A 12,405-nucleotide genomic window follows, 5' to 3' on the forward strand; every position below is an offset into this window, starting at 1 on the left:
CGGAGTCCGGAGTTGGGCGAGGCTTGGTCGGAGTCGACTCGTGGCGCTATGGGCCCCTGCGCTAGTTTAAGGAAATAAAGTTGCGCCTTCACTAACACCTGCGGGTTTTGGTGTAATGGTAGTGTTCGGGTTAACGGGCACAACTCGCTCCGCTAACCCGTTTCACGCCCGATGCTTTTTTTTTTTTTTTTTTTTTTTTCAACCCTACTGGGTTTGGGTTCCGCCTTGAGTTGAGGGGCGGTTTACTTGCCCTGTGGCGGCGGCCGGACTTCGCGGCAACGACTGCAGGGAAGGAGTTGTGGCGGCAGATGAAGGGCGGCTGAAAACAGTAGCCACTGGTGGTGTCGACAGACACGGGAACCCGCGCAGCGACGTTTCCGTGGGGATATGGCTCCTCCGACGGCGGGCTCGGGCCCTCACTAGGCGGTGGCGGCGGCGAGGGCGAGGACGTCCGACGGTGGCGGGGACTGGTGGCGGCGGTAGGCGCGGATGTGACGACGGGTGGGTAGACCTGGCGAAGGGGTTTGCCCCTGTTTCTTGTGCGAGAACCGAGAGAGGGAAGAAAGGATTTCCTTTTTTTTTTCTTTTTCTTTCTCCTCTGGTGAGACTCGAGAGGGAGGACTCGCACACACGGAAGCAGGGTGCGGGAGTTCTGCTTCGAAAGAAGAAAGGATCGGAACCCTTTATCGGATGGCAGGAAGTCTGACAGGTCAAGATGTTTTGTTGCTCCAATAAACTGGATCGGGGCTTTGGCAACAGGGGCAAAGCCGAGGCTCTGATACCAAAGCTGATGCAGGACGGAAGTACGGATTGAAATACAGAGAGAAAGAGGAGAGGAAGAGGGGAAGAAGAAGGGAAAGAGGAAAAGAGGAGGAGGAAGAAGAAGACCAATTTTTTCATTCATTAATTCATTAAACCCTAAACATCAGGATGGACCCATATATATAGGGTCACAAAATAACAAATAACCCCTACAAATAAAATAATTCCAAAAAGCTCCTAAAATGACAATATGCAAATAAACCCAAATGACAATATGCAAATAAACCCAATCAACATAAAATAAATCAATCTAAAATAAAATCAGGCTGGCTGAATCGGCTGGAACCCGCTGAGCTGGCTGGATCCTGTGGCGACCGGCTGACCTGGCACTGGTGTCCGCACCAAAGCTATTCTCTGCAGTGTTTAATTTTGACTCCCAGAATAATGTTAAAATTAATAATATTTTAATGATATTAAACAGGTGCACCTGACCCGTTTGCCTAAAGTAGATTTAAAGTGAAAAGAGGTAAGTAACCTAATGCTTCAAAGTGTATTTTCTAAAATTATTTGGTAAAAAAATTATTAGTTGATTAAATTTTGATATATGTTTTGTACTTAGTTAAACGGGCCAGACATGTTAATATTCATTTTAAAATTATGTTATATATTATGAAATCTAGAAAATATGACACGACAAACTATGAAAAATCTATTTTGTATGTATGTATTCTTAGTATGGCTATAATCTGGGCCCGCCAATGGAAATTATTCGTTGTCCCTGTCAACTTGTAATATGTAAGAAAATGGTTTCAACACCGCACCACCGGTATTAGAATAGTGGTATTTGGACACCGTTGCCTCTGGTGATTAATAATAGTGGTTTTTGGTACTTTGTGTGACCCATGCTTCCGAAGGCCAAGCAAAATTGTTATAAAATACAAGAGAAGTCCCAAAAATGATCCGCACCATACTTTTCATAAAAATAAATTAAAATTATATATTACATATATTTAAAACATAAATATATATGTAAATCATTATTTATCTATTATTTTGTTATTATAGGCATTATATCATGAAAATAATATCAGCATCTTGCATTTACATAATTCATTTTTAAAAAAATCAAATTTTTGCGCAGGATTATAAGTTATTTTTTACCAATATTATCATAGATTGGTGCTGACGTGGCAGTATGTGGATGGGAGCCTCTCGACGGTGGGCCGTACAAGTCGAGCGCCGGCGGGCGACGGGGCCCCGAAGGAATAAACAATTTGGCTGGCAGGGCCGCTCTCTCCCACCTCCGTTCTCTTCTCCTCCCCCCGCACCCACCTTCTCCCTATAAATGGAAAGCCTGGCTGGGTTCATATCTTCACGATTCCTCTGATATTTTTATTTTCTTGCCCTCTTAGATTCCATCGTCCCCGCTATTCCACGCGATAAAAATCGTAAGGCCTCGCCTTCGCCCATTCGAGCGAATCCGATCTTTTTAAGGCCGTTATCTCTTCTCAAGCCTTCTATTTCTTTTTTTTTTTTCTTTTGTTTTTGAAAGAATCGAGAGAATGTAAGATTCTTGAATTTTGTTGATTTCTTCGTTTCTTCTTTCCCTTCTTTTCCTTTTTTTAATTAAAATCCTAGTATATGGTTGGCTTGGGTTTGAGGTCTGGCTATTTATCTTTTGTTTCGTCTTCCTTTTTCCTTCTATTTGCTTTTTCTCGCGAAAATATGGCTTTGGTTCTTTCTTCTTTTTTTCAATGTCCCTTTTTTTCCGTTCGATTTTGCCTTTTTAGTGGACCTGTAAATATATTTTCCTCTATGTTTTTTGATGTGACTATTTTTGTCCTTTCTTATTATTTTTTTAATCTTCTCGTTTTTTCTTGTTATAGAGAAAAAATTAAAAAAAATATTTTTTGCATGTATGCATTCCAAACTATACAAAATTATATGAATATCATCGTAAAATTGCTATTTACATATATATCCTCATAAGATACTTATTTTGCATGTATATCCTTCTTTATATATATATATATATATATATATATATATATATACCATCTAATGCAGTTAAAAAATAAATGATTTACATTTAAAATGATTGAAATACCATTACAGGTAGATGTACAAAAAGAAAACTTTATAAGGATACATATACAAATAGCAACTCTGTAAGGGTATTCATGTAATTACGCATATTTAGAAAGTACACACTTAAAAAAGATAATAAAAAATGATCAAAATTTAGTAAAGATAATTCAGTTGTTCTTAATAATAAAAGATGTCAAAAAAAGATTAATATTACCTTGTCACATGATCTCATGTTAATATCAACTCTTATAGAATAAATCATGTTGCTTTTATGAAATTCTCGCATAAAAAATAAACAACAACTCAATATTTACAAATCACTAAAAAATATTTTACAAATCTAAGCATCTATAATTAATTTAAATTTGTGATTCTTTAATTTTTAAAAATGATGAATAATATATAAGTGTCATAGATTTAATAATGATAATTATATCAAAATCAAGAGGAGAATAGCATTACTAAAATGATCACTTAATATTCCAACTTGACTGAGTAATGATTTTAAAAAGAAAATTAGCAATATCGCTCAATCTTTTTTTGATTTGTCAATCCAACTGAATCATAAAAAATTTAGTACGTTTCAGCCGAGTTTCGATCTTTCTTTAATAGATTTTTTGACTGTATATGCTTTTAAGTATGAGAAATTGCATGAATATTCTTGTAAAACTGTTATTTGAGTGTATATCCTAATAACTTTTTTCTGCATATCTACCCATAAGGGTATTTTAGTCATTTTAGTTTTAAACTATTTATTTTTTAATAACGTTAGATGGTATATATATATATATATATATATATATATATATATATATATATATATATATATATATATATATATATATATGCAAAAATAAATATACAAGCAAATAGTAATTTTATAAGGGTGTTCATGTAATTTTATATATTTAGGAGGGTATACCTAAAAAAATAAAAAATATTTTCCTTTTTCCTCTATTCTGCTTGTATTTTTTTTTTCCAACTTTGGAAAAGTGGATGAGCTTTAATTAATTTTTTTTTCAAAAAAAAAAATGATCTGGGGCTTGTAATTTTTTTTAGTGTTTCTGGGAACCAGTGATGTCGAAGTCAGGAGCTCTGGATCTTGCTTTTGGTGTGGGAGGAAGGATGGACAAGAAGGAAGTTAAATCGGCAGTGGAGCAGTATGTTTCTCGCCGTGCTCTCTGTCTTTCTTCCATTATAATTTAAATAGTGTTGGACATTGATAGCTATGAGTATGATTGATCCGTGTGAGAATGCCATGGACTTTTCTTGATAGAAACATGTGCTTCAATCACCAAATTATTCCGTCTCGCATTACCTCGTTATGGAATGAATCATTTTTATCTTATCGTTATGAGCATATTGTACCACATAAGTTTTGACAACGGATCACAGTTATCAACTGTGTTGAAGGAAAAAGGAAAAAGAAGTACAATAGTACAATAGTACTTTTCTTTAATTATTCTCAAGGATTAATGTAGCTTTTGTGAATAATAGTTTGTGATAAGGACCCTTGCTATTTGGCCTATAACATGTACATGTGTCCATGCAGAATCTTCTAATGAAGCATCTGGCCTAAATTTTCCTTCTTTTAGGCTTATAAAACAATAATGTAATTTGACAAGTGAAACAATAATCGCATTCTTCATGCCCTTCCTTTCTGCTAGTGGTGTCTATGCATTCCTCAACTTTACAAGCTTGAATCTTTGCTGTCCATATAATTTTAACAAAATATCCTTGTGGCTGCCGTTACTGATTTGACAATCCACACACAAAATGATGTGAACAAAAGATGGACTATTGAAGTTTTTTCCTGGAGTTTTCAACAATTTGTTCACTATGTAGTTCTTTCTGAGCGCAATTATCTGTAAATTGATTTCTGCTATTTTTCTTTAATTGTGTATAATTTTTCTTTTCCTAGGTATGAGAACTATCATGGCTATTTTGGAGGGGATGAGGAAACAAGAAAAGCCAACTACAATGACATGGTAAGACAACTTATTTATTTATTGCTTGTTTAATTGTTGGATTTAACTCCAATACAAAGCTATGTTCATTTTATCATTTATATAAAACTCGTTGCTAGCATTAAAAATATGATCCCATGGTTTAGAGTGTTACTTATGGTAATGAATGGCTTTGGTTTGTAGAATGACAGTATCATAGGAATGAACAACTTTCTAGCCTAAGTTGTGTAGGTTGATGGTTAAAATGGACAAAGTTTATAGGATCAAAGATTGAAAGAAGGATGTAGAAGACTACGTTGTCCAAGTGGAAGGGTACTTATGCAAGACATAAGATCTGACGCCGTAGAGGAACAGAGATCTGATATGCCTGATCTGATGCAGGAAATAAAAGTTTGACGAAAAATTGACATGGAAAGCTGGTTCCCAAAGTTAATTCTAAGATTCTTGTGACTAGAGGAATTCCAAGCAACTAGTTTTATGGCTGATGTGCACAAAATAAGACAAATCTGAAACCATTGATATGACAGTAATTTATAAAAAGAAAAACAAAAGAAAGAACACGAATTAAAGAAAAAACATGTGCTAACGATGTGATCTTATCGCTATGCCTGTTATCTAAAAAAAAAGTTAAATATCTGAAGAAATTGAGGCTTGCTTGGTTCATAAAATGATGTTGAAAATCGGTTTACTATGATAGGAGGAAGTTACTAAATTGTGCAGTTTTTTGTGAACTTTTCTAGACTCCATAGATAAGAAATAAACTATGGACACCTTCAATTTGCTGCCATGTATGGACGTATTGTTTGCATATTATTATTATAGTGGAAAAAGATAAATCCAAGAGTCCTGAACCAATCACAACTCTTCAAAAGTCACATTAAAGTAGGAATATGTTGTAGCTATTCCACTTCAAATATAACTCCTACCTATGTCCGAGATTGTTTGTGGTTGTTTATGCCGGAAAAATAGAAACAGAAAAAACTATGCCTGTGGGAATAGTTATGCCACAAGTTTTTCAAATTCCGTTTGGCTACGATGTTAGGAAGATTTTTGGAATAACTTCTGAATAAGGATTCTTTTATCCAAAAAAAATGTAAAAAGTGGGCATTAACAATTCCTTTATGGCCCGGAATAGTTTATGACAACTCTCCTATGAAATACTTACGCTTATTATAAGCAAGTTTGACTGACATAACCATTTCTCACTTATGCCTACCTTTTGCGTGCATTTGATTCGGGAACAAGAAAAATGGGAACACAAAAATTATGCCCTTGGGAATAGTTACGCTATGAGTTATTCCAATTTCTGTTTGGTTATAATTTTTGGAACACTTTTTGGACGAGAAATTTTTGTTCATAACAAAATAAAAAGTAGATATGAAAGATGCCTTTATGCCAAGGAGTAGCTTATGACAGCTCCCCATTGGAATGTTTATGCCTGTCATAAGCAAGTTTCACCAGCATAACTCTTCCTTGGTTGTGCCTATTTTCAAAAGGCTGTTTGGCAAGAATAAGGCTTATTCCATGCCTAAGCCTGCTTTATGCTCAAAAATGCGGCCTAAAGGTTTTACAAACAATTCTAAAAACAAAAAGGTTTCATCATTATTTCTGTTCAGTCTATTTCAATTCTTATTGGAATTTTAAAAACAAAAACAAAAGCACTATCAAAAAGGTAACTAGTGTCAATTGTCAAATTACTGGCATTTAACGTTTCTTAATTTTTTTCTGGTATATGAGAGTTTGCTATGACTTGTATAAGCAGCAAAAATCAAGATCATGAGATGGCAGATGCAGTATATTTTTAAAGATTGCAATCTGAATACATGTATGTACGTATGTATGTGTGAGGATCCGTGCGGGCGTGTGTTTAGTCCCACATCGGTTATTCGCTGGGTAGATCTTGGGTACTTATACAGGATCAAGGAACCCAAATAATACCTTCCGGCTAGCCATTTTGGGTAAGGTCCTGAGTTGTTACAAATGATATCAGAGCAGATCCGACCCATAACCTATGTGGACTAGGGAACACTGCAGTACAGATCCATTGGGACTGACCACGGGCCAATCGTGGTATTTGTGATTAGATTTGAATAGATATGAACCCTTAGCCTGACGAGGACGTCAGGGCTTGAACGGGGGGAATATGTGAGGATCCGTGCGGGCGTGTGTTTAGTCCCACATCGGTTATTCGCTGGGTAGATCTTGGGTACTTATACAGGATCAAGGAACCCAAATAATACCTTCCGGCTAGTCATTTTGGGTAAGGTCCTGGGTTGTTACAAATGGTATCAGAGCAGATCCGACCCATAACCTATGTGGACTAGGGAACACTGCAGTACAGATCCATTGGGGCTGACCACGGGCCAATCGTGGTATTTGTGATTAGATTTGAATAGATATGAACCTTTAGCCTGACGAGGACGTCAGGGCTTGAACGGGGGAAGTATGTGAGGACCCGTGCAGGCGTGTGTTTAGTCCCACATTGGTTATTCGCTAGGTAGATCTTGGGTACTTATACAGGATCAAGAACCCAAATAATACCTTCCGGCTAGCCATTTTGGGTGAGGTCCTGGGTTGTCGTTACAGTATGTATGTATGTACAAATATAATATGGACTCTTATACTTTCAAATCCTGGTTTTTATACTTTGTATTTATACCTTCATTTTTGATTAAACAGATTTTTATGTCAGGATAAGGACAAATATTGTATGATAGGTTAGGATACCTTGGTCATGACTTGGATGTTTACTGATGAAGCCTAAGGTACTTGTGATCAGCTATCAGCTATAGCTGACAGTTTTTGAGATTAGTTGAAGGGATAAATTTGGTCCATGAAATTGCATAATTATATCTCTTCAAGTTGAATATCCAAACAAGACCCTTTTTTAGGGTTAAGTTTAGTTCGCGTCAGTGTCAATTATTAACTAAATCTGTATTGATGACGTGATGCTTGTTTGTCTTGTGAAGGAATCTGGATGAAAATATATGAGCAATTTTTGTTTTCTGTAATCTGATGAAAAGATTTCAAAACATCATAACCTGTAGGATGAACTCATTTTCTATATCATTGAATAACTGCGATTTTGAATCCAGCATGAAACAGTCAATGTGGTTTTAACCATATCCTTGCAAAGTCTAACTAAATGCTTTTGGTATTTATTTGATATATTTCAGGTAAACAAGTACTATGATCTTGTAACAAGCTTCTATGAATATGGCTGGGGAGAGTCCTTCCATTTTGCTCCCCGGTTAGCACTACTTTAATTACTGACATTTAATTTATTCATCTTTCATCAGAAAAAAAATACACTTTGTTTATGGATCATTTCCTGATAATTGTTTAGAATTAATTATTTACTTTAATAATGTTTATGAAGATGGAAAGGGGAATCATTAAAAGAAAGCATCAAGCGCCACGAGCATTTTATTGCGCTACAACTAGGCTTGAAAAGGGGAATGAAGGTTTTAGTTGTCTTTCCTTTTGTGACTTACACGGCAAATCTTTGTAGGCAAGATGCCTTGTAGGTAATGTATGCTTCTGTATATTTGTAAATGCAGGTTTTGGATGTGGGTTGTGGAATTGGTGGACCACTACGGGAAATTGCTAGATTTAGGTAATCTTTTTTTCTCAGCTTTGTTCCTGCAAGTTGTTTTTCTGTATTCCATTCTAAAGTTAAAATGGATCCTGCTGCATAATTATCATGTCGCATTTATCAGAGAAGCTATTTTGAATCATATCAAAATTAGAGCAGCAAATTCTATAAGAATTCTGTTGTTAAACAAGCTAGGGCAGGGATAGCACTAGGACAGGTCATATGCCTCACATTTTTCAGGAGGTATGTTACACTGCTATCATTAAGTTCTCATCGACAAGACGAGGTTAGGGTATGTATGTGGATGCAATTGTTGTGTAAATACAACTTGATATGATGCTTAAATGAAAATTGAAGGCTAAAAAATTGCATAATCTGACCATTTCTGTTGATCCATTACTAAGATGAATCAATGGCAGTCTAATGTGATCAGAAAAAGGTGGGTAATTTGAAAGGTTCTTCTGGGTTGTGATGTGTTCCTTCATTATTTCAGATAAGTGGTCTTTGTTATTTTCTATACAATGGATCAACAAGGCTTCCTGCTTATCTATTACATCTTGTAAATGCAAATAGTTATTGGATGTACTTATCTTAGAAATTAATGAATGCAATTTACCTCCCTTCTACCTGAGAAAAAAAAAAAAAACAAGAAGAGAATAGCTATGATAACTTCACATATTGAACTGTTGCAGCTTTGCATCCATTACCGGATTGTGCAACAGTGAGTACCAGATAACAAGAGGCAAGGTTGTTAATACTTTCTGTCTTAACTATTCTAATACCTATTTGTCTTTCTTAATATCAACATGCATTTGAGACTTGATAGAAAACCTTTACTGACTGACAGTGTTCATTCCACAGGAGCTAAACCAGCTAGCAGGATTGAGTGAGTCTTGCAACATGGTTGAGGTACATGTGGCTTTTCTCTCTCTCTCTCTTTTGTATCACTATTTTTCTATTTCTGGGGTTGTATTATGTTATATATTTATCTGTTTTTGCAAAAATTATTGCCGATTTCTCTCATTTAGAGGTATAATTTAGAATTTTAAATGTCTTTAACCTCTATAGTTAGAGGTATTATATAGAGATATAATTCAGTATGCTTGGTTAATATTTAGAATAATCTTCATGTCCTCCATACTCTTCACTTCTCATACATGCAGGGCGACTTCATGAAAATGCCATTCCCCGATAACACTTTTGATGCGATATATGCTATAGAAGCAACATGTCATGCACCAGATGTGGTAATCTACCGATTCATATGCTTGTGTACACGTTTCGAATAGCTTATCTTTTGGCTGTATCCAAGGTTCGCCATGCCGATACCAGACTCCGTACCGATGCTACACTAGCATAGTATCAGTACGGTACAGAATTTTTAGCATACCGAGGGTCGGTACGCTAGCAGTACCGGTATACTGGTACGATACGGTATGTCCGGTACCGTTTGGTATGGTACGGTGTGACATACCATGATTGTATCATACCTTCTTCATATATTTCTAATGCTTTTTTGCTCGTTCCAGCTTGGTTGCTATAAGGAGATTTATAGAGCACTGAAGCCTGGCCAGTGTTTTGCGGCCTATGAGTGGTGCTTGACCGATCACTTTGATCCGACGAATGAAAGTCATCAGAAAACTAAGGCTCTAATCGAGCTTGGTGATGGTCTCCCTGACATAAGAACTACAAACGAATGCCTTGAAGCCGTAAGGCTTGCTGGATTTGAGGTAGAAGATTACACAGCATATATTGGTCCTTAATGCTTCCTCTATATAAAGGTATGTGAGACTCTAGTATGCAATTGCTTTCTCACAGGTCGTATGGGCGAAGGATTTTGCATTAGATTCTCCTGTGCCATGGTATTTGCCCTTGGATCCGAGGCGTCTCTCCATGACAAGCTTTCGATTGACTGCTGTTGGACGTGTCATTACCAAATCTATCGTAATTGAGATCACTACGACACTACTTGTTCCATATCTCTTTCCTCCTCTTCTTTCTTTTTGCTTGTCATTAAATATTGTTCATTTTGGTGTTCTGTAGGTCAAGACACTAGAATTTGTGCGTCTTGCTCCGGCGGGAACTGGGAGAGTATCATCAGTGCTGGACAAGGCTGCTGAAGGGCTTGTGGAAGGTGGAAGGTAAGTAAAATATTTTTTTCCAGTTTACTTGCTGTAATTTCTGGATGCTCCCAATCTTCCTGTGCATTGGCGTTTGCCCCCCTTATTCGTGTCGGTTACAATGATGAAACCCCTACAATGAGATAATATATAAAACTGATGGATGCAGGAAAGAAATTTTCACCCCGAATTACTTCTTCCTTGCCCGGAAACCCCTTTGATAATTTCGTGGAGCAGCTTCGTCAGCCATGGCTGCTACTTAACGACGGGGGATTTGCCATGATTCTATCTATATATGTTTTCCTTTTCCTTTTCCTCTTCCTTATGGTTGCTGAATATTATGTTAGCTTGCCATGTTGTGGTCTTCTGTAATTGCTCCGACAATGATGAAACCCCTAAGCAGGGACCTTATCAAGTATATGTTCTTTTGGCTCTTGTTACTCCACCAAGGGCTTTGTTAGTGTTGTACGTCTTTGGGTGCCATAGAATGAAGACAGGTCGTGACAATATGGCCATAGAACTCCTTTTCCATTGCCACAAATGATCAGAACATTCATTCACAACCTAGTATTTTATGAGAACTCCTCTTCGTCCGCACTACTAATTAAATTCGAATGTGAAGAACGGGGCTATAGATCCTTTTGAAGCATGCCTCATTCATTCTAGTTATCTCTAGAGGCAAGAGATGATACATTCGGGACTAATGATTGATGGCTATGGCTATGGGTATGGTCTTAGATTCTCATTGCGTGTAAGAATGGAAGTCACCGAGTTACGTTTGCCATTTAACTTTCTTTTATTGCATCATAAGAGAAACTTTCCTTGTCATTTCTTTGTATCGAGCAAACAAAATTAAAAGGAACGTTATCTGTTATTGCAAGACAAGGGATTACGAATTGTCCAAATTGTAGATGTGGTCGATGGAGTCATAACAAATTAACAATAGGATGCCAGGTCAATGGCTTTCCAGCTGGACATTTGGCAGTTTCATCTTTCTCACTTCACAGGTCTCTCAGTTTTGTGGGCCCAAGCAAGCATAAGGCTTGATAGCCTAAGAGATTTAGTTGCCATGGTTCAGCCCATGAAAAAGCCCACCCTGAAATCAAGAAATAAGGTGAATAAAAAGTAAAAGGACTACCGGAGCAGCAGATTGGGCAGCCTCTTATGTGGCTAATCATTCTGGAGAGACCTTATGGTTGGGGGAGAAGGACTACCTAGTGCCCTCCGGGACTTGTTAATGGGTTGGAAGGCCTGTATGCCTAATCTATGCAAGGTGCGTGCTCTATTCAACAATACAGGATGCTCCCGCATAACTTCTTGAAGTATTTTCCATACAATCGGTTCTTTTTCCCGAATTTGACTTTTAGCAATCCCTATGTTAGAACCTTTAAATGGATTCCTCTCTCTTAATGACTCTTCTTAGGGAGTGGGATCTGTTGCCTAGAAGCTCAGAGAAAGGTAGCGAAGTCATATTTGCTTTTTCAAGCAAAGAGGAGTGGCGCATAAGGGCATGAGATAATAGGAATGGTAGCTCAGCTAAGGTCTTTTGATTTCTTTGGGTATATTTGTACTCGCTATGTATGATACATCCGTTTATGCAAAGAAAAATAAATTTTTTTTTTTAGAAATAAGGCGGAAGAATTTTGTCTTTTAATTATAAAAATCAAATAGCAACCCACTTTGATCCAATAAAATTCTATCTGTGACTTATGATTTGACTACTTGAAAGCCAACTTGATTATCCTTTTATTAAAAAAATATTGGTAAGGATAACCTTTTCTTACTTTTAACCATTTTCTTGTATCATTATTTTTTTAATAGCTTAAGGTTCATGAGATCCCATTTTAGGTACTCTTATGGATCTAACATCGAG

At 36.7% G+C, this 12,405-nt stretch overlaps 1 protein-coding gene across 3 annotated transcripts; it reads left to right on the plus strand.

Annotated features, from left to right (window-relative positions):
- Positions 1–2,123: 2,123 nt before the first annotated feature.
- On the plus strand, positions 2,124–10,992 carry LOC113461272 (cycloartenol-C-24-methyltransferase 1-like). Of its 3 annotated transcripts, none has more exons than XM_039115829.1 (13): positions 2,124–2,210; positions 3,910–4,010; positions 4,772–4,838; positions 7,994–8,067; positions 8,197–8,281; positions 8,378–8,433; positions 9,105–9,159; positions 9,274–9,321; positions 9,576–9,659; positions 9,942–10,142; positions 10,231–10,356; positions 10,456–10,553; positions 10,702–10,992. In XM_039115829.1, the coding sequence occupies exons 2-13, from the start codon at positions 3,928–3,930 to the stop codon at positions 10,751–10,753; spliced, it is 1,029 nt and encodes a 342-aa protein (XP_038971757.1). In that variant the 5' UTR covers positions 2,124–2,210; positions 3,910–3,927; the 3' UTR covers positions 10,754–10,992. The 3 variants fall into 3 exon arrangements, with proteins under 3 accessions (XP_038971757.1, XP_038971758.1, XP_038971759.1); XM_039115830.1 differs by having other exon boundaries at positions 2,196–2,210; positions 3,926–4,010; XM_039115831.1 differs by lacking the exons at positions 2,124–2,210; positions 3,910–4,010 and adding an exon at positions 4,673–4,691.
- Positions 10,993–12,405: the final 1,413 nt, after the last annotated feature.

The sequence above is a fragment of the Phoenix dactylifera genome, unplaced genomic scaffold (genome assembly GCF_009389715.1).
Source record: "Phoenix dactylifera cultivar Barhee BC4 unplaced genomic scaffold, palm_55x_up_171113_PBpolish2nd_filt_p 000007F, whole genome shotgun sequence".
In the NCBI taxonomy this organism is placed as follows: Eukaryota; Viridiplantae; Streptophyta; class Magnoliopsida; order Arecales; family Arecaceae; genus Phoenix; species Phoenix dactylifera.

Excerpts from the sequence above, each read along its gene's own strand:
- LOC113461272 (XM_039115829.1), top strand. The coding sequence starts at position 3,928 with ATGTCGAAGTCAGGAGCTCTGGATCTTGCTTTTGGTGTGGGAGGAAGG. Across the intron at positions 4,011-4,771 it reads GTTAAATCGGCAGTGGAGCA|GTATGAGAACTATCATGGCT; the intron begins GTATGTTTCTCG and ends TTCTTTTCCTAG. Across the intron at positions 8,068-8,196 it reads TCCTTCCATTTTGCTCCCCG|ATGGAAAGGGGAATCATTAA; the intron begins GTTAGCACTACT and ends ATGTTTATGAAG.